The sequence below is a fragment of the Sycon ciliatum genome, chromosome 1, assembly GCF_964019385.1.
Source record: "Sycon ciliatum chromosome 1, ocSycCili1.1, whole genome shotgun sequence".
NCBI classification, from domain to species: domain Eukaryota; kingdom Metazoa; phylum Porifera; class Calcarea; order Leucosolenida; family Sycettidae; genus Sycon; species Sycon ciliatum.
Genome location: NC_088643.1, coordinates 92,240,751 through 92,266,834, shown reverse-complemented (window position 1 = coordinate 92,266,834; position 26,084 = coordinate 92,240,751). Strand labels below are relative to the sequence as shown.

The 26,084-nt window shown below is 46.2% G+C and overlaps 2 protein-coding genes across 2 annotated transcripts; one reads left to right on the top strand and one right to left on the bottom strand.

The window, feature by feature from the left end:
• Positions 1 to 167: 167 nt before the first annotated feature.
• Positions 168 to 13,750, top strand: LOC135806501 (AP-1 complex subunit mu-1). The gene is made up of 13 exons (XM_065320690.1): positions 168 to 365; positions 447 to 603; positions 1,975 to 2,042; positions 2,961 to 3,236; positions 3,438 to 3,564; positions 3,847 to 3,989; positions 4,114 to 4,185; positions 4,639 to 4,728; positions 5,176 to 5,244; positions 5,514 to 5,568; positions 5,937 to 6,007; positions 8,888 to 8,963; positions 13,280 to 13,750. The coding sequence occupies exons 1-13, from the start codon at positions 324 to 326 to the stop codon at positions 13,300 to 13,302; spliced, it is 1,269 nt and encodes a 422-aa protein (XP_065176762.1). The 5' UTR covers positions 168 to 323; the 3' UTR covers positions 13,303 to 13,750.
• Positions 13,751 to 20,174: 6,424 nt separating this feature from the next.
• Positions 20,175 to 25,778, bottom strand: LOC135808748 (uncharacterized). The gene has a single exon (XM_065321978.1). It carries the CDS (start codon positions 25,776 to 25,778, stop codon positions 20,175 to 20,177), a length of 5,604 nt encoding a protein of 1,867 aa, XP_065178050.1.
• Between the last annotated feature and the right edge of the window lie 306 nt (positions 25,779 to 26,084).

Genomic DNA, 26,084 nt, shown 5'->3' with positions numbered 1-26,084 from the left:
CACAAGGACAGAACTAGAAGTAAGTTCGTACATACAGCGCGTCGACGGCGCGGTACGCGATGTTCCATTGACGGCATATCGCGCATATCCGGCACGGTGGTGTAGTTTCGGCTGCAGCCACTGCGATCGTGTACAGAGTAGCCTGGATTGGTTTCTGTGAAGTTTTTTTGGTTTACAAAGCTGCAAGTGCGAAGCTTAGGTTTGGCTGTTTGCCGAGCTAATGTCGAGGTTTTGAGGTCGACCTGCTTCTTGTTGGAGCTGGTTCCTGTAGTTCTTCCTCGTATAGTCTAAGACCTGCTTTTAGGCAGGAATAACTCTTGAGGATGTCAACCTCGGCAATCTTCGTTCTGGACCTCAAAGGAAAGGTATGTGTGAAAATTGAAGGGGTAAGAAAGACGCGTTTCTTTTGCACTGAGCTTGAATTTGTATCATTCGTTCACGAATAGGTCCTGATCTCCAGGAATTATCGTGGAGATGTGGATATGACAGTCATAGACAAGTTTTTACCTCTAGTGTTGGAGTCCGAGGATGAAGGCTCTTCTGCACCAATTATTGTGATGGAGAATGTCACATTCGTCTACATCAAACATAACAACTTGTACAGTATCCTCGCAAACCATAGCCTGCCATTGCTGCATCTCTATTCATGGATGGTAGTTAAGAAGAATGACATCCAATTTCAGGGCAGTGATGCTGCTCGCTAATTTTGAGGGATGATGAGACAGGAATCACTGTGAAGGAGGCATCTTTTGTGCCATAAAATTATGGCTGTCAAATATTTATACTGTTCCTCGTAATGACTTATGTTTGCAGCAGCTTTTTTGGGGTATATGAGGTATATGCACATGGACATCAAAAATATTCTGAACCCCTTGCCAAACATAGGAAGTTTGAAAGTAATAAGGAGGTTCCGCGCTACGTAAAGTTGAGTGTGGCGGGAAAAACCCGTGAATTCGAGAGTTTGCACTCCACTTACGGGAAGTTGTTTACTTTGAGTACGTAAGTGGGGCTCTACTGACGTAGATGCTCTGCAAGTGGATCGGGGTACAAATTTATGACTCTCCATAACTTAGATCGTACACTGCCGCCTTCGGAGTTGCCAAGGGCAACAACGTGGTTTGAAAACTCTGTATGGCGGAACACGGATCAGCATGCAGTGTACGTAAGACTTTCCGTAGATCAACTGCGCTTTTTACTAGCGTAATTACGTTGTGCGGAACCTCTCTATTTTCTCTCCTTTCATATTCCATTGCCATTGGAGATGGGCAGATCAACACCACCAAAAATACATAAACTAAAGTCTGCAACTCCGCAGCTGTTTTTGTTGACGTCACTTTTTCAGAACCCATGACACATGTCGCACAAAGCATGTGCTGGGCAGCAATGTACTCTGAAACCCGTTCCAAGTACCCTGAGCAACAAACTCGTGGGCCAAACCAAGCAGGGTTGCACTATCGCGTGTGTTCTTGATATCGCTAAAAGACTCCCTTGTTTACATGATGTATGCACCTGGGTGAATTGCGCTCTGCTTCGTATTGATATGATGCATAGTATGTATGTATGTACCGGTATGTATCGCCCATAGCCGTATTGGTCGTAGGGGCATTGATTTGTCATTGGCAATAGAGAAGCTACGTACACTCATAAACAAGCTGTCTATATTCGACGCGCCCATCAGCAGCAAGAGAGACAGAGAGAACTGCATGACATATTGAACCCTTCCTTTAATTTCGTGAACCAGTTGTGACGGGGACGGCCACGTGGCGTTGATCCTGGTACCATTCCGATGCGTATTACCCATGCAGTGTCTGTATAGGACGCATCTCTTTCTAAATAGAGAAATCACTAGAAATCACTGAGGATTTCCCATTTGACCTCCCTCTAATCTACGGATTCACCAGTAGTGAGGGATCCCATGCCATTCGCAATGCAGATTTTGCTGTTGTTAGGCAATCTTCCTTGACTATTCCTCAGTTGTCGCCACAACGCGCAAGAATGCCAATGTTGCACTCATTTTCGTCTTCTTGCACAAGCTTGTTGAGGTGAGTCGTGTTTGTGCATTCTGCCTGTGTGAAACACTGCAGTGGTGGCGAATAAAATCCACCCTCATGAATAAAGCAGAACCGTGCCCACTGCATAGCCTAGTCTTCGTAATGCTAGGGCTGCAGTATCTATTGTATTCTTGAGGCCGAGTCTCTTTTTCCACCACTGTACTGGCCTTGTCATGGTATAAATATGACACAAGGCTGCACAGTGTGTATTATTCCATGGAGGCCTTTTGCTTGTGAGTTGCTAGTCCATATCGTCTCAGCACGACTGATTCCATCCGTGGGTAGCACACAAGTCCCTTGGTTTGCTGGTAGCGTAAAGTATTGCCAGAGCGCCCCTTCTCTCTCTCTCTCCTTTCTCTCTCTCTCTCTCCTTTCTCTCTCTCTCTCTCTCTCTCTCTCTCTCTCTCTCTCTCTCTCTCTCTCTCTCTCTCGTATCCCAACTTGATTTTACAGCCGCCAGGGAAAAGAGAATCCTATGCACATGCACTAGAGTCACACGTGGTCCACTATTCTGGTTTCATGCCCGCTGCCATTTATAGTTAAAAGAAGTGCTGTGAACTGCCTAAAAGAGTGTAATGCAAGTATTAACCAGCGTGAAATCGAACTAAAACAATGGGTGTCTCTGTGTGGCCACAGTCTGTGAACATCGTGAACTTGCTGGTTTGAGAAACCCCGAACATTAGGCGGTTTACAATATGTATTTAAAAAACGTAAATAGGTGGTGGGCAGTGGGCGTCTTGCGACAAAAAGTTATTTGTGAACATAATACCTCTTTGTTGACGTGGAGATAATAATATATTTTTGTTCATAGCTATAATGCCTCTTCTCATTAGTTTAGTTTACAGATTTCACTCGGAACTGACAGCACAACATGTTTACCTGTCTCTATTCCCATAACCTGGCTAACAGGTTTTCACCGAGTATTTCCGAACCATGGAGGAGGAATCAATCCGTGACAACTTTGTCATTATCTACGAGTTGCTGGACGAGCTGATGGACTTTGGATATCCGCAGACCACAGAAACGAGAATATTGCAGGAGTTCATTACGCAGGAAGGTCAAAAGTTGGAGAGTGCTCCACGACCACCTGCTGCCATCACTAATGCCGTTTCATGGCGTAATGAGGGAATCAAGTATCGCAAGAATGAGGTCTTCCTTGATGTTATTGAGTCTCTCAATCTGCTTGTAAGTTCCAGTGCCCCACAAGCTTTGTTGTGCCTGTTGTAGGTATGTGCAGTCCAGTGTGTGTGTGTGTGCACGCGCACGTGTTTGTAGAGGGAACCATTGTAAGGACAACTTCATTTCAGTATGTTTTCTTTTCTCTGTTGTTTAATCCATGTGAAGTTCTCTTCGATAATATTTCGCATATTGGTTGCTATGTTTTAGGTCAGTGCATCGGGCAATGTACTCCGCAGTGAAATCATCGGCTCAGTGAAAATGCGCGTATTCTTGTCTGGAATGCCGGAGCTGCGACTTGGGTTGAACGACAAAGTGCTCTTTGAGAACACTGGAAGTGAGTGCTCACTTTGTTATACAGTTTCTACTTCTTTGCCCGGTCGTTTGATTGACATTTACATTTGCGTTTATGCCATGCCTGTTGGCTATGGGTACTGTTGCTCTTTGAATGGGTGATGAGGTACACTGTATGGTTTATATCTACACCCTCCAGTATAGCGCTGTGATCTTTCATCTTTCCATTCCTGTTTCCGGTCCGTGAAAATGTGCTAATGTGAATGGCATTGGGCTCAGGGCATATGTGTTTGCTTTTTTTGCATTGTGCTCTACCATTATTTAGGGAGTAAGTCTAAAGCAGTGGAACTCGAAGATGTCAAGTTTCATCAGTGTGTGAGACTGTCACGATTCGAGAATGATCGCACAATCTCCTTCATCCCGCCAGATGGTGAATTTGAGCTGATGTCCTACCGTCTGAACACAGAGGTATGCTTTCTTGATTTTCTCCCAAGAATTACTTTGTCCGTGTGAGTCTGTGCTGCAGTTTCGCTGGTAACTTCAACTGTCTTTTTTCTAAAATCGTTCTTTGGTACACATTCTGTGTCGACAGGTGAAGCCTTTGATCTGGATTGAGTCAGTTATCGAGCGCCACTCTCACAGTCGCGTAGAGTACATGATCAAGGTACTGGACGTATATTGTGTGTGTGTGTTGGGGGGGGTCCTGTTATTCCTGTTATACCAGCTGCTAAGATCTTGCATTGCTCCTTTGAGCTGTTTTGAGCGCATGTGTGTTGGCACAAGTTCTTAACAAGTTCCATTTCACTGTAAGTTTGGTTGTTGAAGCTTCAGAGTTATGAATGTCAGACAGCCATGTTCTTCCCGTCTGGATGTGTCGTTGTGAAAGCTCGATGCTTTTCGTATTTGCAACAATCTCTCCTCCCTTTCCGTATATTGCTGTTAAAAAGCCGTACCCCATCTGTTTTATTACAGACTAGGAGATGGTCAGAACGTAGAGCTGGATTCTTCACGCGTACGCATTGACCCATGTCTGCCTAGGGTGTTCTAACTACGACTGTGTTGTGCACTCTTTGTGTGCCTCTCTGTCCAATCTGTCTTTCTGTGCTTACTGCGAAAGGCCAAAAGTCAATTCAAACGCCGCTCAACTGCCAACAACGTTGAGGTGATCATTCCCGTCCCCCCAGATGCTGACTCGCCCAAGTTTAAGGTGCGGGCTACAAAAGCGCTTGAAAAAAGTGTATCACATATATCTACTTCATTCCACTTCAGTCAAGTGTACATGTGTTCTTCCTTTAGTTTGGCTCCTTACTTCTATGACTGCTATGGCACTGTGGCACGCACAGATTTCATGTACTCGTAAAGTCGTGTATAAAAGCCGCGGCTTTAATATATGACTTTTTTGTGGAAATTTTGCAGGCTTCTATACAAGACAGGTATTTCTATGTCTGTCAACACTAAAACCAGGCTTATGTGCTGACAGTGTATCTTGGAAATCAGGCTTCTGTTCAAAATAGGCTTCTATGTGAGACAGCCACACTACGGAATCTTGCTTGCACCTACATTGCATAGCTTGTAGTGTGTACATGAATACCAGTATAGTCATGTGTACCAGTGCGTGTGTGTGTGTGTATATTTGTGTTGTGCCTGTGGTTAGTCGTCCGTCGGTACAGTCAAGTATGCGCCGAACTTGTCCGCGATCGTCTGGTCTATCAAGTCATTCCCTGTAAGTAGCAGTACTGATCTGTTTGCTGAAAAATGGTGTTTCAATCGCTTTGCTGTCTATCCGGTTTGTGCTCGTATCGTTCAAGGCATTGTACGGTAATGCTACCTGGGGGAGCCTGCAGAAAACTGTTGCATTGGTGTTATACGGATACAATGGGGAAAGTTACTTTAAGTTAGTATGCATTTTGAAGGCTGAAAAGGAATTAGATGACGACTTCCACTTTTTCTGAAGGAAACTGATGAATGATATGCTTCTGTGAATAAATTCAGGGTGGCAAGGAGTACCTGCTGAGAGCTCATTTTGGATTGCCCAGTGTTGATTCCGGTTAGTACGGTGTCTTGATCAATTTCTGTGCCTGCTGCTTTTGTATACTATTCCGTATTCAGGACTGGTTTTGCCATGTATGTAGAAATCTTGAGGCTTCTTGCAGCTTCATCTGTAGATAAAAGAACTTGGGTGGACATACCCACTCCTACGGCATTTCAAATTTGAACCAGTACAATATTTTGGCACTTGGCCATCGTCATGCCAGGTCTGCATTCACATGTACACCATGAATTTCACGCCTGGTTGCTTGATGGTCCTTGCTCCCATTGTTGTCTCTGCATCAGTCTGTATGACTTCTTGTTTGCAATTTGTTCGATGGTCTCTGTGTGTGCGTGTGCATTTTTCTTCCGTGTTCTCTTCTGCAGAGGACAGCGAGGGAAAGCCACCGATTTCAGTGAAGTTCGAGATCCCTTACTTCACAACATCAGGCATTCAGGTAAAGAAACAGTATTGTTGGCAGGCTTGAATTTCTCCCAAAGAAAGGACAGTTTCATTTCTATATCTGTAGCCTATGCCGTAAAGTACCGTAGTAAATCTGTGCAATATCGAGGACTGTGATTTGGCTGGGAAGCATATTATCAATTCATTCCCAGTACTGACATGGGTACTGTCCTTCACACCTAAGGTTAGTTCACATTTGACGTAATGCTGACGGCATGGGGCGTATGAGCCTGGCAAGAAGGCTGGGACGAGCTATAAAAATCGTGTATGCTTGGTACGACACGACATTCAGCAGTCAATATTGCGATGAGCACTGTTGATGGACGTGAGGCGTAAAACACGGCCCGGGACAGGCTGAATTGCAGCACTGATTTCTTTCTTTTCACGGCTACTTTTGTACTATTTTTTTTGCGAATGAAGTGGAATCATGCTCACACTGCCAACGTGTCATGAAGACCCGAAAAATTCTGCAAACCTTTTTGTCATTCTAGTACTGGCCACAGGAAAAAAATACCGTATTTCCCCGATTGTAAGTCGCACCCCCATTTTCAGGTTTGAGAAATAGTGACTTGATATATTGACTTCAGTAGTACTAGTAAGTCACACTCGATTGTAAGTCACACCCCCATTTTTACCCTTGAATTTTAGTGTAAAAATGTGCGTCTTATATTCGGGGAAATACGGTACATATCAGTTCGTCTGACACAGTCCTATGCTGTCCCTAAATAAAGCTGACGATATGAAATCCTAGCTTGGTAAAATCCAACTTTGTGGTGTAAGCTATTCAATCAGTTGTCATTGGAGCATAATGTTGGAAATCACTCAGAGTTTGCTTCACATCTACCTTCAAAACTCATTGCTTGCACTTAGTGCATTTCAAGTCTACATCCCAGTCTACGCTGCAGCTTATATCACGGTTTTCGCTTCATACCATGAACACCCCAGGGTGTGTGATATAGAGGTGTTTTCTAGTACTGGTTGGTGACCTTGAAGTGATGTTCAGGAGGATGCGTGTTAGCGTGTGGCCTCTTCACATTTTTACTATAGGCAATGGGCGAGAACACGTATAAGTGAAATTGGCTTCATGGCCAAATAATAATAATAATAATACAGTCGACCTACCCTTAAAACGATATTTGCGTCCGACCAAGAAATATTGTTATTGGGGTAACTGGTTCATTCATACACATACGTCATAATGCATGAATTTAGTTCATTTTTTACACTCTTCATAGCGTCAAAAACTTATGTACATGCACATTATGTACACAGCAAGGTGCCCACTGGTGCCCCCATCGCATTTCGTCATGTCCCAGCGACTCATCAAGTGAAGCTTGCCCTACCTTGACAGTGGACTCTACATATTCCCTACTGGATATTGTTATACTGGAAAATGTCAATCGGTCAGCCTATTTTATATTGTTATAGGGGTAATATCGTTATAGCGATATTGTTATAGAGGTAAGGCATTGTATACAAAAGTCAATGGAGTGATTTGGTTTGACAGAAAAATATCGTTATAAGGGTAATATCATTATAGGGGTTATCGTTATAAGGGTAGGTCGACTGTATTACAGTTTCGCATGTCACTCAAAGCATGAACTAACGCATCTGTTGACAGTTTCTCGCCATTGTATACGGTCATGAGCTTGGGTCTGGGCGTTGCTGATGGTAAGTTCGACACTCTTGAGATCTTTTCGGACAGTGTTGATATCCAACGCATTGGGGGGGGGGGGGGGGGGGTCCGCTTGGCTTCTTGATGTCAGGGGGTCAGTGGCTAACATCAGTGTCTGGTATGATGGAGAGTTTGGGCGGTGTCGGACAACGTGGCCAAACCATAGAAGTCGACGTTCTCTGCAAATAGAGGTAATAGGGATGCTATTGGTTTGGGAGTACAGGTGATTATTGCTGATTTGATGAGGATGGTGGATATTCATGAGAAAGTTCAGCTTTTTCCTATGCCATATATCTAATTTGGAGGGAAGGGCTTTGGACAATGTCCAAAGGGCACAATTAAACAGAATGGGCGTGATTAGACAACTAAACATGCAGAAACGGGACACAGGAGAATGTCTCTTCCAAGCGATGGATGAGAAGGCACGGTTGGCTGCGCTAATTCTCTGTTTCTGCTGTTTCAAGTCTTGGCCCAAGGAGTTTGATGCATTTCCAGTTGTTGTTATCTTTTGACGTTCTGAAATACTCAGTTTTATCGACATTGAAGCGGAGGTTATCTTCAACGAAAATGGATTCGCACGAGTTGATGATAGTTGGCAAGTTGTGGAGTTGGCATTGGCAGCGTGTACCGTGGTGTCATCAGCGTATTGCGAGAATGGACAAGGAAGCGCCGAGTTCCGCGGGCACTGTTCATCGATCTTCCTCATGGCCCCTTCAGCATACATTATGTACATGAGGGGGGAGAGGGGGTCTCCCTGCACAACTCCGATGTTGGTGCTGAAAGGTTGACGGAGCTGCCTGTTGAGCTTGACTCTAGCATTTGTGTTGGAGATTAAGATGGTGATAATGGAAGTGTCAGTGCTAGCCTCGGCCATTCTGCTCAGAGCAGTTTCTCGTGGCCATGGCCAAATGAATTCCTATTAATACATGTGCACTGGTGCACTACACCGATCACACCATCGAAGTAATTTGAAGGAATATTGTTGCATTTCATGTACTAGTACTTCAGTATATACAGGTGTCTGAACTTTCAACGTGTTTGTGTGCATGCCTGTATCACGAAATTGTCCTAGCTTTGATGTGCACTTGGTTACCACTGTAAAGAACTTTTATGGAAATTTTGGAACCGTGATCCACTTCTAGCAGGTTGTAGAATTTTCGTTTATGGATTGTCGCACTCTGCCCTATATCCTTTCTACAGGTCCGGTATCTAAAGATTATTGAGAAGAGCGGTTATCAGGCATTGCCTTGGGTCCGCTACATCACCCAGAATGGAGGTAAGTACTCTTTGTTTAGTTTGTGTTTGATGTTTACACATACATGCCATTATTTGCAATGAGTTTATGCTGGATCCTGCCTGCAGATTGATGCCAGTTCTGAACAGTGAAAATCCTTGTGAATATCATTTGTGCCTTGCATTGCAAATTGAGCTGTGTGCATAAACATGGAGTTGTCGGGGGATATGGCCTCTACAATGGTTGTATTGTTCAAGACTAACAGGAGGCTTAAAGGGGCACTTCGGGAATTTTTTCGGTGGTGTGTTCTCTTCATGGGGGCCTTATATGGCCCCCAAGGAATGGGGAATCGCGAAAACTAGACCCAAAAAGTCGATATATGAAGCCAGGGAGGACCAAGTTTGTCTCCTCTTTTGATGGTTTTGATGACGTCACGTGTGCTTAGTATTCAAATTCTCTGCATTTGAAGATCTTAGTTTTTTGAATTTTCTGGTGATGAAGAACGATGTTTAGTCGACATTCCCAAGCTTCACAACTGCGGCCATACTCTAAGGAACCTGAAGCACCTCCTGAGGTGCCCCTGGTAGAAGCGCAGCCTGATGAGGGTCAGGAGATTGGAGCGGACGACTTCACTGGTCCGAGTACGAGGATCCCGAAATTCTCTATACGCCGTGAGGCATATGGTCAGAACAGTTTTGTTTAGACAAGCTGACGCGAAGTCGGGGTGATGTGTAACGCATGTCAAAGGGCTGCCAATGCTAACAGCTGCAGCGCTCTCTCGACAGCAAAGGTAATCGACTACCCTCTGCATCACCCCACATTTCTGGCAGGAACACCAATCGTTATTTCCTTGTCGACTAGTGAAGTCGTCCGCTCCAATTTCCTGGCCCTTCCTACACTTTATTGTCTTTTTTATGCAACGTACCCCGACTTTATCCCAGACAAGTGTGCCTTTTGAAGCCTCTGCTAGTGACCATCGACTGTATTTTCGTTGAATGGCCATCGACTAGTGACACTTGAAATGAGTAGGGGGCGTTACTTTTTCACAGGAGGGAGCTCATTCAGAGTAGCTGGGAGCTCCCCCTTTGGCTAGAACCCTGAAGTAGGTTGAGGGCATGACTGAAGTTTCCTAGTTTGTCCTTCACTCAATATTGACAATATCAAGAGTACATAACCCCCAAGAGTGTGCAACTGCCTGCACAACCTCTATATACTGTAAATATACAAAATTTCGGCACTTCACGATTTTTGACATTTCGACAGCGATTTATTTTCGGCGTGTGGTACGAACGTAGAGGGCATGGTATAGTGCGACAGATGCTGTGAAAAATTTCATCGGCGTTTTAATTTAGGCGTTTTGGGTCGGTGCCGAATATAGCCGAAATTAAATAGCTGCCGAAAATTTGTATATTTACAGTAGCTATTTATTACATGTCAGGTGACCGTTTCCAGGTCTACAGCCAATCAGCGACCAGATAGAGCGGGCAATATTTCTCCATACAAGCCCGCTCAGGCGGTCCAATATTACACGATATTAGTGAGGTTCTGCCACACGGTAAAACGTGCCAAAGTACGTATGGAAACTTCGCCGCGGTACGGGATTTAGTTTGATACGGATTTTTTCATACCGTTTTCCGTGTGAGGCGCGCTTCACACGGACTGGACTCCGTGTGAAAAGTGAGCGTACAGAGTCCATGTGGCGGGGTGTTCGTGCATGCTTCGAGCGTGCTACGTACAGCAGAACCGGTGCAACGTACGAAAAATCCGTGTCAAACTGCACTGCAGTTGACACGGAGTTTGGTACGTAGTTCCGTGTAGCAGAACCTCTCTAATGCCCGGCATTTGACCCCATACACACTGTACACATACAAGTAGGTGCGCATGTAATACCAGTTGGATACATGTGCCTCGTAGTTTTTCGTACCATGATCCCGAATTCCACGTGTGAAGGCAGTGTACGTTGATGAGTACATCAAATTAGGGAAGTATGCATGTAATAAATGTGTTATTAGCCTCGTAGTACGGGCAATACCGGCTACGATATCTGCCGGTATTGCCCTGATACTCGGCTAATAACCCATACGTAGTGCTGCGACGGCAGAACTTCACATCACGTGACATGGTTCAAAAGGTTACACTGGCAAACAGTGCAAAGTGACCACAAGAGAGTTGTACCCGAAGCTGGGTTGCGTACAACCCTGTATCAATCATGCACAGAGTGCAAATAATGTGTACGGGTTCATCGCGTGCTGTGAAGTTCTGCCATCGCAGACCACATAGCTGGAGTTGCACACTCTTGGGGGTTATGTACTCTTGACAATATGTAGAAGCTTCGTGCCAGTGCAATGATTGATTGCAGTTTATGAAAAATAGTCAATTGAACAATAGAGAGGTTCCGGAGTACGATTTTTCGTGTCAAAATCCGTAGAGGCGCTACGGATTTTTTATACGTCGTTTCCGAGCAGTGAAATGTTCCGGAGTACGGAACTTATTTGTTTGCCGTCATTGCCTAGGTTACGATCGCAAACACGTCACAATCCCGCGGAAAATTGATGTTTCTCGTACCAAATTTGTACGCAAAAAATCTTTCTGCACCCGATGACGCAAAATCTCCATACGAAACATGGTTCGTATGAAAGTCAGTCCACACGGATTGTCCGTGCCGAAAAATCGTATGGAGCACGCCTCGAAAAAAATCCGTATAGCCCATACGGATTTTGGCACGGAAAATCGTACCCCGGAACCTCTCTAATGTCTGATAATTTGAACCTCGCACTGGGCATGTCCGGTGAAGGATAATTGGAAGTTAGCAAAGCGTAATTCGAAGTTCACGGTACATGATACAAGTCAGTTCAGTATGCATGAGCAGACTGTACTGGCCAGTTCAGTGTCTGCGAAATACGTGTCTAGAATACATAATGCAACTATGGGTGACATATGAATGTCCGGATAGTAATTAGAAGTTTTTCACTGGCATTTTGGGGTTCAAATTACAAGTGTCAGGATTCCACCTGTATATGCATGGAGCGTTCAGCCCTGGTCATTTTTGCAGGGGTCATTTTTGAGCTTTTTATGCGTTTTCAGTGCGGTTCACAGTCCAGAACTACTGTGTGCTCCAACGAGGAATATTCATGCTCTCTGACAAAAGGTCAAAGTGTGTGGGGTAGACCCAGGTGCTCGAAGTCCGTACATGCTATCCTAAGTTCGTACACCCATAATTTCATGTTCTGTTATTGTATTCGACTCAAATATTTTATGGAGGGGACAGTGAGGTATGTTCTCGTCGCGTAGCAATTTTCAGGGATCTACGATAAGCAGAAGTCCCATACCACGCGAGTGGGTTTTCGAGTGTCCATACGAAATACAAATTGGGTTACATTTCATGCACAAATCAACTTTGCCAAGACCGATTTCGAACAGACACAGCGTCAAACAGACCTTCACTCAATCATCAAGAGCCAGCTTAGAGCTGAGAATGGCCAGAGGAGAAGAATTTACAGAGAACCACCAATCATTGCAGAAAGGTTGACACTCCTGGCATCTCCACCCCTGTTTTCCCGCGGTTTTCACAGCGCAGCTGCTTCTTCTCTGAGCCGACTAAAAACAGCTTGCATTTCGGCAACAAACTACGCTTATGCAAGAAATACTGGTGGAGGCACATGCCAAACATATCGCTTCGGTGCTTTCGTCGTAACCGAGGGGTTGCAAGTTAGCAATTAGCAGAAATATGTGCGTATTTGTAGTCACCTCTGATCAGTACGGACTTAGCGCACCCTCTGCGACACCAAAATTTGATATGAAAAATCAGCAAACTCCAGAGAAACAGATCGGGTCGAAAGATGGCCTGGTTCAATCGAGCCTGGCCTCAGAACAAACTTGGACAAGATACCTTCCATCCACGAGCAGGATTCTGGCAAGTGATCATTGCTAGTGTGAGTTTCAGCTCGACAAACACACACTGTAAAAGTGTCCGGACTTCGAGCACCTGGGTCTACTACTTGTGTGGAGCTCTTGCAAACAGTTCCTGCAGTGCATGTTTTCTTATACAGTCAAACCTCTTTAGGACGAACATCAAGGGACCGATGATATTTGTTCGCAATAACGGGAGTTCTTCTTATCCATGTGTTTTACCCAGTGAATACAATACAGTTACGGATACTAGTTCTTCTTAGGCAAACATTTGTCATATCAGTGTTCTTCCTAACGAGGTTTCACTGTAATCATAAGTCTGGTGGTGCAGTTGTCATCCTTTCCCAGACAACAAAACGTGGGGCTTTGGTAGGAGAAGACGGAACCTAATGTTTTAACTTGTAAGTACTTCATGAGAGCTGTTTGATTTTTGTGTTGCCTTCATGCAGATTACCAGCTGCGAACAACGTAGGCTCTATTTGCTGAATTTAATTATTGGCTGGGGAATTATCGCCCGCTGCTTGTCCATCGTCTCTGTTGTGAGTGATATAGCACATATCTTTGTGTGCTGCTGATATTTTCCTCCCTCTCTCTCTCTCTCTCTCTCTCTCTCTCTCTCTCTCTCTCTCTCTCTCTCTCTCTCTCTCTCTCATTTACCCTTGCCATCACAACGATGTGATATTGATACAACTGATATTTTATAACTATCCATCCTTTGTCCTGGCCTGTACCTGTACATGACCTGTACATGCTTTTGTTGCTTTTGCTGTTATTGTTCTTCTTCTTTTTTTACCCATAATACTTTTCTTTTCACCTGCATCTTTTCTTTTTCGTAGCTATTGTATTTAGTCAATGTCCTTACCATTTGCCACAATGATAAGAGGCCGAGAGTATCTAATGTACTTTGAAGTACTGATGCACATTTCCTTGCCTTGTGTTTCTGTGCATGCGGGTGGGGGGTACTCTTGCTTGGTAAAACATGTCATGTAATTCCAGCCACAAACTGCCGCATACATGTTTATTCCTTCTCTTAAACAACACTCGGTAACCAGGGTGATTTGTTTAGACCTGGATGGGGAGCCAAGCAAGGAAAATTTACTCGAGGTGATTCGTCATTTCTTAAAGTTGTAGTCTTCGGGGTGCTGAGTCGAATGGTCTTGGTCCGAGGAAGCTGAGACGCTCCCTTCCTCCTTTAATCCCAATCGAACTTGCGCACTTCCACCGAAACTGGGTGACTGCACCCTACTAGATGGGGAAGTGCGCGAGTTCGATTGGGATTAAGTTAAAGGAGGAAGAGAGCATCTCAGCTTCGTCGGACCAAGACCATTCGACTCAGCACCCCGAAGACTGCAACTGCTGGTGAATTTGATTTAGGCTTAACTTCCCCTTAAACAACGGTAAACTATCTCATTGCCAGCGCCTGCAAAACGTCACGTGATATTTCCTTTTGCTATTTGACATTGTCAATGTGCTGTCAAGTTCTCCTCAAAAAATTGAGGCTTATAATGTTCCTTCAGGAATTGAGATTATAACTTACCGTATACGAGCTTTCAGTCTGCATGTGCGCAGTGTTTACGGTAAAATAGAGTATCAAATTCGTAGCCGCTGGTTTCAACCTCAAGTGACAGCACAATTAGCTGAGGAGAAAGCATGCGATAGCTATAATATGCCTGGGAAGGAGGAATGTAATGTCGGTGTTTTGGCCCTGGTAATGGCCAAATAATGGCGATAATTGAATTCACTAACCGATGTTGATCACAATTGCACAGTCTATGCAAGCTTAGAATATTAGGTCCCCTGCATGCATGCTGGTGGCGGAGGCACGCGTCCAGTGAACCTACAGTGATCCTACTGAGTGACAGACTGAGAGTGTGTATAATCATTACTGTACTGATGATTCGTTTTATGTAATTGTGTTGATTCTTCACAAAATTAAGGTGTTATTTTGCCCGTACAACTTTTGTTATTAGTTTGCTTCACACCTTTTAATATCACTTATCAGTCATTTGTATGAGTTATAATGCAGTGGCAATACCAGGCGTGGGCCATCCCCTGAATTATCAAAATGGGTGCCTTTAATATCATTTTTCTGTTGTTTTTACACTTCTTCGTGCTTTGTGAATATAATAAACCCGTACTCACTCACAAGAGGCTCAAGGAGTTCAAAAAAGGTCCATACAAGTAGGTACAAGTAAGTAATAGTTAGTAACTGTTGTTAGTTTGACAGCATGAAACAAGGACAGGTGGAGGACACTGTGTTCGGAAACAGTGACCTTACTACATGTACAACCATCCACGCGGCCACACGGTTGGCACTAGTTTTGAACTACTTGTACTGTAGTACATTATATTGGTATAGTATTGGGTATTATTATAATAAGTACTAAAGTAGGTACAAGCACAATGTATTATAATACCTAATACTAGTTCAAAACTAGTACAGTATTACTATTACTAGATAAACCAATAATTATTATATCACCTTGTTTCATGCTGTCAATCTAACAATACTAGTCAATAAAGTACAATCAAGACAAGAGTCCATAACCATGATTACCCCCTCTTGCCAACCTTGCAATGGTAGTTGGCATGGTACAAATACTACAATGACTATGTACATGATTGTACTTGTACAGTTCTAGATCTACGTCATATCACGCGTGGGCCGTCGTGGTCAGTTTTCGGGATCTGGGTCTGTAGTGTAGAGTAGTCTAGGCACTTCAGTCACGTGACAAGACCTGTCAAATTTTGCTGAGGTCTGAGTGCATACTTGCGTGGTATCAGCCAAGTGCATGCGCAAAACTGTACAGGTACGCACCATGCTTCGTTGTAATTGTACGGGCATGTAGTTCAGTGCATCGTGCTGCTCTGACGTTCAGCTTTCAGTAGAGCCTACATACGTCATAGTGCGTACATTTTTACGACTTGCAGGTCATGTACACTTCCAGCAAAGAGTTTTTTCACAAGGAAATGTTGTTAGTACGCGTTGGAAACGTTGCCTATCGTCTTCAGCGTCGTGTTTCCATTCAGAAACAGTTGAGTTCTTGTTCACCAGGGTTTGCGCATAGCTGCGCAAGGAGGAAATATGGACGTAGATAGTGAGGAGAAGGGCTTGAGGCGGAGGAGAAAGATGCGTCGTCGTCCTACCTGAGCCAGTTTCAAAGCGTGCTGAAAGCCAATGTTTGACCCTGTTGTGCTTGAACGGCTACTGATGTTTACGAACAATCAAACGGCACAGTGGCTACAGGAGAAATCCTCCGATGAGAGGGACACTTTGATCGACGCATCCAGGCGCGCTGCACCAAAATTCTGTTCGAATTTCGAGGCTCGCCAGCAGACAATTCATGACTGCTGTGTGGAGCAAGTGAAGGAGAAGGATCAGGTAGCACACGCAAGAGAGAACAACATCAAAAGGAAATGGAGACTTTGACGAAGATCACGGCTGTAGGTGGACTCTGGATCTCGAAGGAGGCAGCACAGGAGCAGCTCTCAAAAATGTTCTGTGTCACTGGCGAACGCCTTGCTCTCAATTCGCAGTTTCACTTCTGCAAGTTTGTTCTGCTGCAGAAGGTCCGAAGTAATTTAGTTTGCACTTTCTACTGGTACAAAGGAGCTGCCAATAGAGAAACTGGTTTCCAACATCGAACCTCTGTTTGAAGTGGCGTTAACGTGTGCACGTGCGTTGTGTATGCAGAAATTCCGCTTTCAATTCATTTAGCGGATGCTATCTCTGTGTGCTTACCTTCTGAGTGCCAGAAGAATGTCTTTTATAGCATTTAGCAGCGGCAGTTGCCTGCTGGTGAACTCTAATGTCGATACTAGCTTATTTCACAGCAAACCGAAGCTGTTACTATGGAGTTGCCATGGGTTACTATGGGTTGCTATGGGGTTGCTATGGTGATTGTGGTAACAATTGCCGTATTCTGGACTATTGTGAACTTTGATAAGTATTTTGTTGATCCATAAACGGTTGTTGGTGTTTGTGAGAGCCGTGTGTTTGAAAATGCCACTCTGATGTTTTGTAACTATATCCACTGATAACACTTTGGGGATGCTGTTGATACCACAAATTGTATTGCTTTCGCCTCATGCAATTGCCTCTCTTCAACCCTTCATATCTCACTTGTGTCTTTGTGGATTTCAATGAAATTTTGTGTGTGACCTCGTGATACCCACCACTGTCGATTTACGATGCTAAACCTGGGAGAAACCCGACTTGAAAAAACCGGCTGAAGTGCCTAAGAGTACTGCCTGGAGCAAGATCGGATGTTATAGTACGAGTACTACCGGTATACGTACTAGTACCGTATACGCGTAGTAGATTACATCCGACTTGTATTGCTATCTATCTATACCATGCCCAATCTGCGGACAGAACTGTTTCGTCCTTTGTGGACTCGTCAGCGCAGCACAGAGGAAATGAGGCCGAACCTGATAGCAATGGAAATAAAAATTTCCAATCAGGCCCGAACGTACCTTGCCAGAGTGCTCAAACTGACAAGTCAGTGAGCTCTGCATAACGCAAACAGCAAAGGCACTACCCCACGCAAGAGTGCTCAACTGCTACAAGAACAGGAGCGAAATACTCAATCTGCGGACAGAACTGTTTCGTCCTTTGTGGACTCGTCAGCGCAGCACAGAGGAAATGAGGCCGAACCTGATAGCAATGGAAATAAAAATTTCCAATCAGGCCCGAACGTACCTTGCCAGAGTGCTCAAACTGACAAGTCAGTGAGCTCTGCATAACGCAAACAGCAAAGGCACTACCCCACGCAAGAGTGCTCAACTGCTACAAGAACAGGAGCGAAATACTCAATCTGCGGACAGAACTGTTTCGTCCTTTGTGGACTCGTCAGCGCAGCACAGAGGAAATGAGGCCGAACCTGATAGCAATGGAAATAAAAATTTCCAATCAGGCCCGAACGTACCTTGCCAGAGTGCTCAAACTGACAAGTCAGTGAGCTCTGCATAACGCAAACAGCAAAGGCACTACCCCACGCAAGAGTGCTCAACTGCTACAAGAACAGGAGCGAAATACTCAATCTGCGGACAGAACTGTTTCGTCCTTTGTGGACTCGTCAGCGCAGCACAGAGGAAATGAGGCCGAACCTGATAGCAATGGAAATAAAAATTTCCAATCAGGCCCGAACGTACCTTGCCAGAGTGCTCAAACTGACAAGTCAGTGAGCTCTGCATAACGCAAACAGCAAAGGCACTACCCCACGCAAGAGTGCTCAACGGCTACAAGAACAGGAGCGAAATACTCAATCTGCGGACAGAACTGTTTCGTCCTTTGTGGACTCGTCAGCGCAGCACAGAGGAAATGAGGCCGAACCTGATAGCAATGGAAATAAAAATTTCCAATCAGGCCCGAACGTACCTTGCCAGAGTGCTCAAACTGACAAGTCAGTGAGCTCTGCATAACGCAAACAGCAAAGGCACTACCCCACGCAAGAGTGCTCAACTGCTACAAGAACAGGAGCGAAATACTCAATCTGCGGACAGAACTGTTTCGTCCTTTGTGGACTCGTCAGCGCAGCACAGAGGAAATGAGGCCGACCCTGATAGCAATGGAAATAAAAATTTCCAATCAGGCCCGAACGTACCTTGCCAGAGTGCTCAAACTGACAAGTCAGTGAGCTCTGCATAACGCAAACAGCAAAGGCACTACCCCACGCAAGAGTGCTCAACTGCTACAAGAACAGGAGCGAAATATGCCCAGATATGTAAGCTGTCGGGCTTCATTCACATGCGCCATGATGAGGTCACCAATTTCCTAGCCTCATGCATGAAAGAGATCCACAACGATGTGGAAGTAAGTTGAGCCGACACTCCAACCCATCACCGGTGAAGCCTTTCGCTATCGTACTGCCAATGTTGAGCCCGATGCGCGAGCGGACATCCGGGTGCGGGGCTTTTGGAACCATAGCCGCAATGCATTTTTCGATACGAGGGTGTTCTATCCCCACGCAGCGAGCTATCGGTCCCAGCCCATTGCATCTATTTATCGCAAGTTGGAAGGTGCCAAGAAGCGGGAGTATGGCGAAAGAGTTAACCAAGTTGAACATGGCTCGTTCACACCACTGGTCTTCTCCTCTTGCGGCGGAATGGGTCCAGAGGCAGCCATCGTCGTCAAGCGGATTGCTGATGCTCTGGCTTCTAAGCGCAAGGAGAGCTACAGCAAAGTCGTTTGCTGGATGCGCTGCTGCTTGGCTTTCTCTCTTGCTAGGTCTGCGATCCGGTGCGTTCGAGGATCACGCTCCGTTCGCCGCCGTCACATCAACCTTGTGCCTGTCGACCTCGTCCAGGCTGAGGCTCGCCTTGCTACGCATTATAATAGACTGTCTTCACAGCCATTTTAGCTTCCTCCTTATTGGACTGTTTTCACTGTCACGAACGGACATAAACGAGGGAAAATAAGGGGGTCTAAAATACTATTACTACTGCACTCCAGGGCAGTTCAACGGTGGCTGTGATCACAGTCCCTCGTCTCCGTCGTGAGAACATCAAAAACTCATCATATCAAGTGCTATTATCGAAAACACTGTAACGAGAAGAAGGTCTAACCAGACACAACTTCCATACCAAAAAACCAGAAAACTAGACCAAGAAGAAAAACTGTTCTCCGCTCTAAAAACACGGTAAACGATTATGACGTAAGGCGTCCAAAAGGAGCGAGAGTTTGAACTCCCGTTTGAACTTACAACAGATATGGCTGTAACTAAGTCACGTAAGAGATAGTAGGGGTCAAAGCATGCATACGCGAAATGTGTACAATAATGCACGACGTGGGAAAAGTGGGAAGTAGTAAGTTCATGACTGCGCAGTCATGACACTCCCGAGGAACAAAAGAAACAAACTATTTTACTGTGGCATTGAATAAGAATATGGAATAGATACTGTCTACATACATACATACGTAGAAACAAAGGTGAAAGCTACAGACACCAGCTCAGCCTGCATTTGTGCATTGAGCCTTTCCTTTGCCTTCTGGGCGGCCATGCGCTGAGGCCTGCTGCTAGCAACATCAGTGCTGCCGTTGTCGATGACATCAGTGTTCTCCTTCTCCTCCGTTGCGTTCACTTCTAGCGGGTAGAGGTGGTTGATCGGTCGGTTCAGGATGGAGTTGGTCGTCTGTACTGTCGCCGAACGAGTCTTGCCGTCCTGCTCGCTGTCATGCAGTTCTCTGATTTTTCCCATCTTCCACATTCCACGTGGTAGCTGGTCGTTCTTGATCATGACCATGTCGCCGATCTTGGGACCAGTGGTTCGGCTCCTCCTGAGACGATGGTTGATTGGCTGTCGGCTGCGAAGTGCAAGGATATAGTCATCTCTCCACAACTTTCAGAATGTGTCCAGTGCAGCTTGCTGCTTCTTCTGCAGTGACGTAATAGTAGCGACTGGATCTCGTTGGGGCATGTAGTCATCTGACTGGATATCGTCAGGAAGTCCCAGTGAGCGAGTTGGGGCAATGAAGTGGTTTGGCGTGATGATTCCATCTGTCGACTCTGACGGTACATACGTCAATGGGCGTGTGTTGAGCATTGCCTCAACTTCCGTTGTGATTGTGTTGAACTGCTCGTAGGTGAATCGACTGCGGCCAATGGCTTTGTGGAAAGCTCGCTTCACCAGACCAACTAGTCGCTCATAGAAACCGCCTTGCCACGGTGCAAACTCAGTGGTGAAAACCCAGGTTACCTTGTGTTCTGCAAGGTAGCAGGCCAGCTCAGGGCAGGTTAGGATCTTTTTCCACTTCTGATCGAGGTACGTCTGTGCCAACTTGAACTGTGGCGCATTGTCTGAGATGATCTTGTCAGGTCGTCCTCGCCTGGCAATGAATCGTTTCAAACAGTTGACGAACTGGGCCGTTGTTAATCCCATCACTACTTCCAAATGAACCGCACGGGTTGCCATACAGGTGAAGAGGCACACCCATACCTTCTGTGTTGTACTGCTGATGTTGCTGATGTTGACGCTGAATGGGCCGAGATAGTCGAGGCCGATGTACTGAAATGGATGAGACTGCTGTACTCGTTCTGCTGGTAGCTGTGGCATCTGGGGTAGACGGAACGGTTGCCCTTCGTGTTTCTGACAAATGACACATTTACTCAGAACGGCTTTCACAGCTGCTCGCCCTTGTGGAAGCCAGTACTTCTGTCGAATCTGGGCAAGTGTGTGAGACACTCCGGCATGAATGAGACGCGCATGAACTTCCCGGATGATCAGAGTACTTAGCTTACTGTGTCGGGATATCAGCATAGGGCGAGTCGCATCTTCAGGTAGCTGAGCATTGTCTAGCCTTCCATGGCATCTTAGCAGTCCTTCAGCATCCAGGCGAAGTCCGAGCTGGTCTTGAAGGGGGTGACGAGTACCGCTGTCTATAGCTTTGAACGCATCCGTGAAGTTCTGTCGTTGGTGTTGTCTGATGATGACCTTCTCTGCGATGCTGAGATCACTGGCTGCTACGTACTTGGTGCGCGAAGCATCATCAAAGACCATTGCTGCGAGGGGAATCTTTGGCCGTAGCTTCTCTCGTGTGCTGCTACTGACCTTGCTCCAGATCTTTTTGCCAATGAAACGGAGGCAGATTGCTGTAGTCCTCAAGAGCGATCTGAGGGATGAAACACGTTGTTCTGCTGCCTGAAGCGAATACGTTTCTGTGCTGTCGTTGATGACGGCAGCTGTGTTCCCAATTGTAATGAGAGGGGAGCGTCTCTCTTTGTCTGCTTCTGCAATGTCTTCTTGCGTGACGATCAGTTTTCCTGTTGGCCAGTCCTCTTTGTCTCCTGCTAGCCATGCAGGACCCTGCCACCAGAGAGAAGACTCCTTCAACTCCTCTGGCTGAAGACCGCGTGTTGCTATGTCTGCAGGGTTGTCCTGGGACTGAACGTGACGAAACTGTAGCTGCTGATTGGATTTCACTTCCTTCACACGATTGGCAACAAATGTTGAGAGATGATGGGGCGTTGTGAGCCAGTGGAGAACACACTTGGCATCAGTCCAGAGGTATGTTGGGATGTTGTTCTGAAGTTGAAGCTGGGATTGGATGAACTTGACCATCCTGAATCCGATGACCACGCCGAGCAGTTCCATACGAGGAATGGTGACTGATTGCTTCTTGGACGGTTTGTTGGCTGATGGGGTCAGTCGGGATCTGGAGAAGATGAGATTCACCGTGTACTTGTTGGAATCCGGAATCTGCACTTGGAGGTAAGCTGCTGCTGCATATGCATCCTTGGATGCATCTGTGAAGATATGTAGACTCATCGGTTGACTTGCACTCGCAGGACCAATGAACCTTGGAATGGTGACGGTCGTCGTCTGCCGGAGTGCTGATTGGATGTTGTCCCACTCCAGGAGCATTGGTGCGGACAATGGGGCATCCCACTCCAGACCTTCCTCCCATAGCCGACGAAGGTACCGCTTCCCTTGCAGTGTAGATGGTGTCATCAATCCGAGTGGGTCAAACACGCTTGCCACTTTGTTCAGCACGCTGCGCTTTGTGACTGGACCGACTGATTTCTCATTGATGCTGTTGGACACGGCGATGTTATCTGCTTTGCTATCCCACTTGAGCCCAAGGACTTTGGTAGATGCTGATGGCAATCGGTCGATTTCCTGAATCTTGTCCAACACTTTGTCGGAGTTGGAGGTCCAGTCCCGTAGGTTCATGGATGCATCTGAGAACAGCTGCTTGGCTTCCTTGTAGAGATGAATACCTTCTTCTGGGGAGTAGACCGTGGTTATTAGGTTGTCCACATACAGATCACGTGCAATAGCACCAGACACATCGGTCTGGGCCTGTGTGAGGTGCAGCTGAATGGTAGCAGCGAGCAGAAATGGGCTCGAGACTACACCGAACGGCATTCGACAGAAACGGTACGCTGTGACATTGCCGTTAACCTTCTCTGGTGTGGTACAGTCCTTGTACCAGATGAATCGGGTGACGTCCCTGTCACTTGGCTGAATAGAAATTTGAAGAAATGCTTTCTCTACGTCAGCGCTAATCACAATTGGCTTGAGACGGAAACGCATTAGCAGGCCGCAGAGGTCAGGGAGTAGCACTGGGCCACGGTAGAGGCAGTCGTTCAGGCTTGGAGATGTTGCACTCGCTTTGGCTGATGCATCATACACTATCCTGACCTTTGTTGACTTCGCTGGTGTCACAACGGGGTGGTGTGGCAAATAGTGTTGTTTACCACTGGTTCCGGAAAGTTGAACTTCTTCAATGATTCCCTTAGCTAGCTGCTGTCGGATCACCTTGTCATAACTCTCGAGCAGCTGTCCGTCTGTAGCGAGTCGTTTGGCCAGTGATTTCATTCGGCCAAGGGCTACGCCGTAGTTGCTAGGAAGTTGATCTTTGGTGTCATCAGGCTTCCATGGCCATTGGATGGAATACCTGCCATCGAAATATTCCGTTGTCTTGCGAAATTGCGCCAGTGCGATTTCGTCATCATTCGCGTAGGGTGAATCCTTGATTCCGATATTCTCCAGTTGCCAGAATTGAGACAGTACACTGTCCTCTGTGTTACGGTTGGAGACGCTTGCAGCTCCTGAGAAAATCGAACCGCTGCTGGTAACCACCAGGGAGGTCGTGTCATCATTGCTGCATTCATCCGGTAGTGAACTGCAGCCGGTGAGCAGGTATCCAAATTCGGAGGAGACTAGCTTGAGTCCTGATGGCAGTGTGATAACATTATTGCCCACCAGTTGCCAAAAGTAGTCAGCACCAATTAAAAAGTCGATGTTGACAGTTTCCATTGCGTGAGGCACAGAATCTGCTAGCGCTGTTGGAGACAGCTGTTCAAGAAACGCCAAGTCGGTCTGTTGCACGGCTTGTTTCACAATTGGGTTGGTTATGGTAGGCAGAGTATTCACCATTATCTGTGCCATGTTACCGTCTCGGAGGTTGACAGCGAGTTGGAACGATTGCGAATTGAAGCTCTTGGACTTAGTTGCTGCCATGGTGTTCAGGTAGAGCCTCTCTTCATTCTCGACTGGTAGCTGGAGTCGTTTAGCTAGAGCTGCAGTGATGAACGATCGTTGGCTGCCACTGTCCAGTAGTGCGTTGACCATGACCTTCTTCCCACAATGGTCAGTCACGTTACACTTAGCGGTTTGCAGCATGGCTGACTGAATAACTGCTTTCAGTGTTGAGACGCTCGTGGTGGCTAGTTCCGTGGTTTCATCTGGAATTGCCGCCGGCTCTTGGCTTGGCATCTCTGCCGGTGACAAAGCTGCGATTGCTGCTGTCTGTGGACTGCCATTGGCCAGTGAATTTGTTTGCTGGTGTTTCGGAACTTCGACTGCTGGATTATATTGTTGACCCTTCTTGGGACAAATAGCACGACTGTGGCCTGTTCCGCTACAGTGGTAGCAATTTCTACTACGGTGTGCACAATTCCTTGCGATATGGCCTTCTTTGAGGCACACAAAGCACCTACGTAGGGACAACAGTTGATCCTTCCTGGAATCCAGTGTTGAGTAGTTGGTACACTCATCACTGAAATGGCTTGACCGACAGAAGACGCAGGACGGTTCTCTTCTGGGGCTTGCCTGGCTGGATACAAATCCCATTGTTGGTGGACGATGGTGTTGTTGCTGGTGTCCCTGTATCTTAGGCTGAGGTGTCTGGCTGATGTTGTCGGTGAACTGACGAACTGTGTTCTGCATTGCTACATACTTCGCTAGCATCTCCCGTACTGTTTTGACCGTCCATGGCACAGTATGGTCGGATCTCTGCTCCTCCAGTTTGCTGACGAGCTGGAACGGGAACTTCGAGAAGAGTTGCTGAATGAGGACGCGCTGAGTATCCAGGTTCTCTCCCTGAGCTTCCAATTGACGAAGGAGTTTCTCCATTTGGTCAATGGTAGCCTTCACTTCAGTAAACCTGTTGTTACATTGTGGCAGCTGTGCCAGTTTACGATACAGTGTTGCCACTATCAGCTCAGGCTGTCCAAATTTGTCCTTCAGCATCGTAACTGCGATAGGATAGTTAGCTGCTGTTATTGGAATGCCTTCGATGGCTGCTGCGGCGACACCCGTCAGGACGCTTTTGAGGTACGTGAATTTTGATACGTCCGGCAACGATTGACGAAGACCAACAGAGGACTCAAATGTCTGCCAGAATTCTGGCCAGTCCATGATGTCTCCATTGAACTGAGACAGTTTCAGCTGAGGAAGTTTCACCACTGGACTGGAGCGTGCAGCTTGCATGGCTGCTACTGCTGCCTGTGCCGCCACCTCAATGGTGGACAGCGTTGTTGGTGTACTGTGGATACTGACACTTGACGATGCTCGTCGGATGCCATCTACACTGATCATAGCTGGAGACTCGTTCTGGTCTCTAGAATCTTCTTCCAGCTGCACTGCTGTTTGTTGATGCGCCTCCTCGTCAACTACTGGTATGTCCTCAGTGGCACTGGCACTATTGGTGGTGGCATCCACTGAAGTCACTGAGGCTTTCTGGTGCTGTTGCTGAGCAGCCAGAATGGCGGATTGGGACTGACGCTTCAATTTCTCCTCTTCAAATACGACTTGGTCGACAGCTATCTGGGCATCTTCAAAAATGCGCCAAGACACATTAAATTCACGCTCCCACTCCTCTTCTTCGTCGTGTACACTACATCTTTCTACGTCGTCCAGAACATTGAAAATCTCATCCTGGGTGAGTAGTATTTCTCGTTTCAACTGTACAGCATCGTCAATCTGGGGCTGAAGCCTCTTTGGATCGATCCATACTTCCACATAGCTTTCTGTTGTTTTTTCCAAAATGTACGCAGTACATGCCCTGATGCGCTCGTATCTTCGCATGCACCGGCGTCGACGCTTCTGCGCGTCCTTGATGGCCTGCAGGCCTTTCTTCTGGGAGTCATCTTCCTGACAAGTTGTGGCTGTAGCACAACCTTCAGTGGCTTCACTAGTACGATTAGAGTCTTCACTTGACATCATATCCTATCCTGGTCACAGCACCATGTCACGAACGGACATAAACGAGGGAAAATAAGGGGGTCTAAAATACTATTACTACTGCACTCCAGGGCAGTTCAACGGTGGCTGTGATCACAGTCCCTCGTCTCCGTCGTGAGAACATCAAAAACTCATCATATCAAGTGCTATTATCGAAAACACTGTAACGAGAAGAAGGTCTAACCAGACACAACTTCCATACCAAAAAACCAGAAAACTAGACCAAGAAGAAAAACTGTTCTCCGCTCTAAAAACACGGTAAACGATTATGACGTAAGGCGTCCA

Coding starts and splice junctions, on each gene's coding strand:
- LOC135806501 (XM_065320690.1), top strand. CDS start 324: ATGTCAACCTCGGCAATCTTCGTTCTGGACCTCAAAGGAAAG. Junction 3,990..4,113: donor CCTACCGTCTGAACACAGAG/GTATGCTTTCTT, acceptor CTGTGTCGACAG/GTGAAGCCTTTGATCTGGAT. Junction 6,008..8,887: donor TCACAACATCAGGCATTCAG/GTAAAGAAACAG, acceptor TCCTTTCTACAG/GTCCGGTATCTAAAGATTAT.
- LOC135808748 (XM_065321978.1), bottom strand. CDS start 25,778: ATGTCAAGTGAAGACTCTAATCGTACTAGTGAAGCCACTGAAGGTTGT.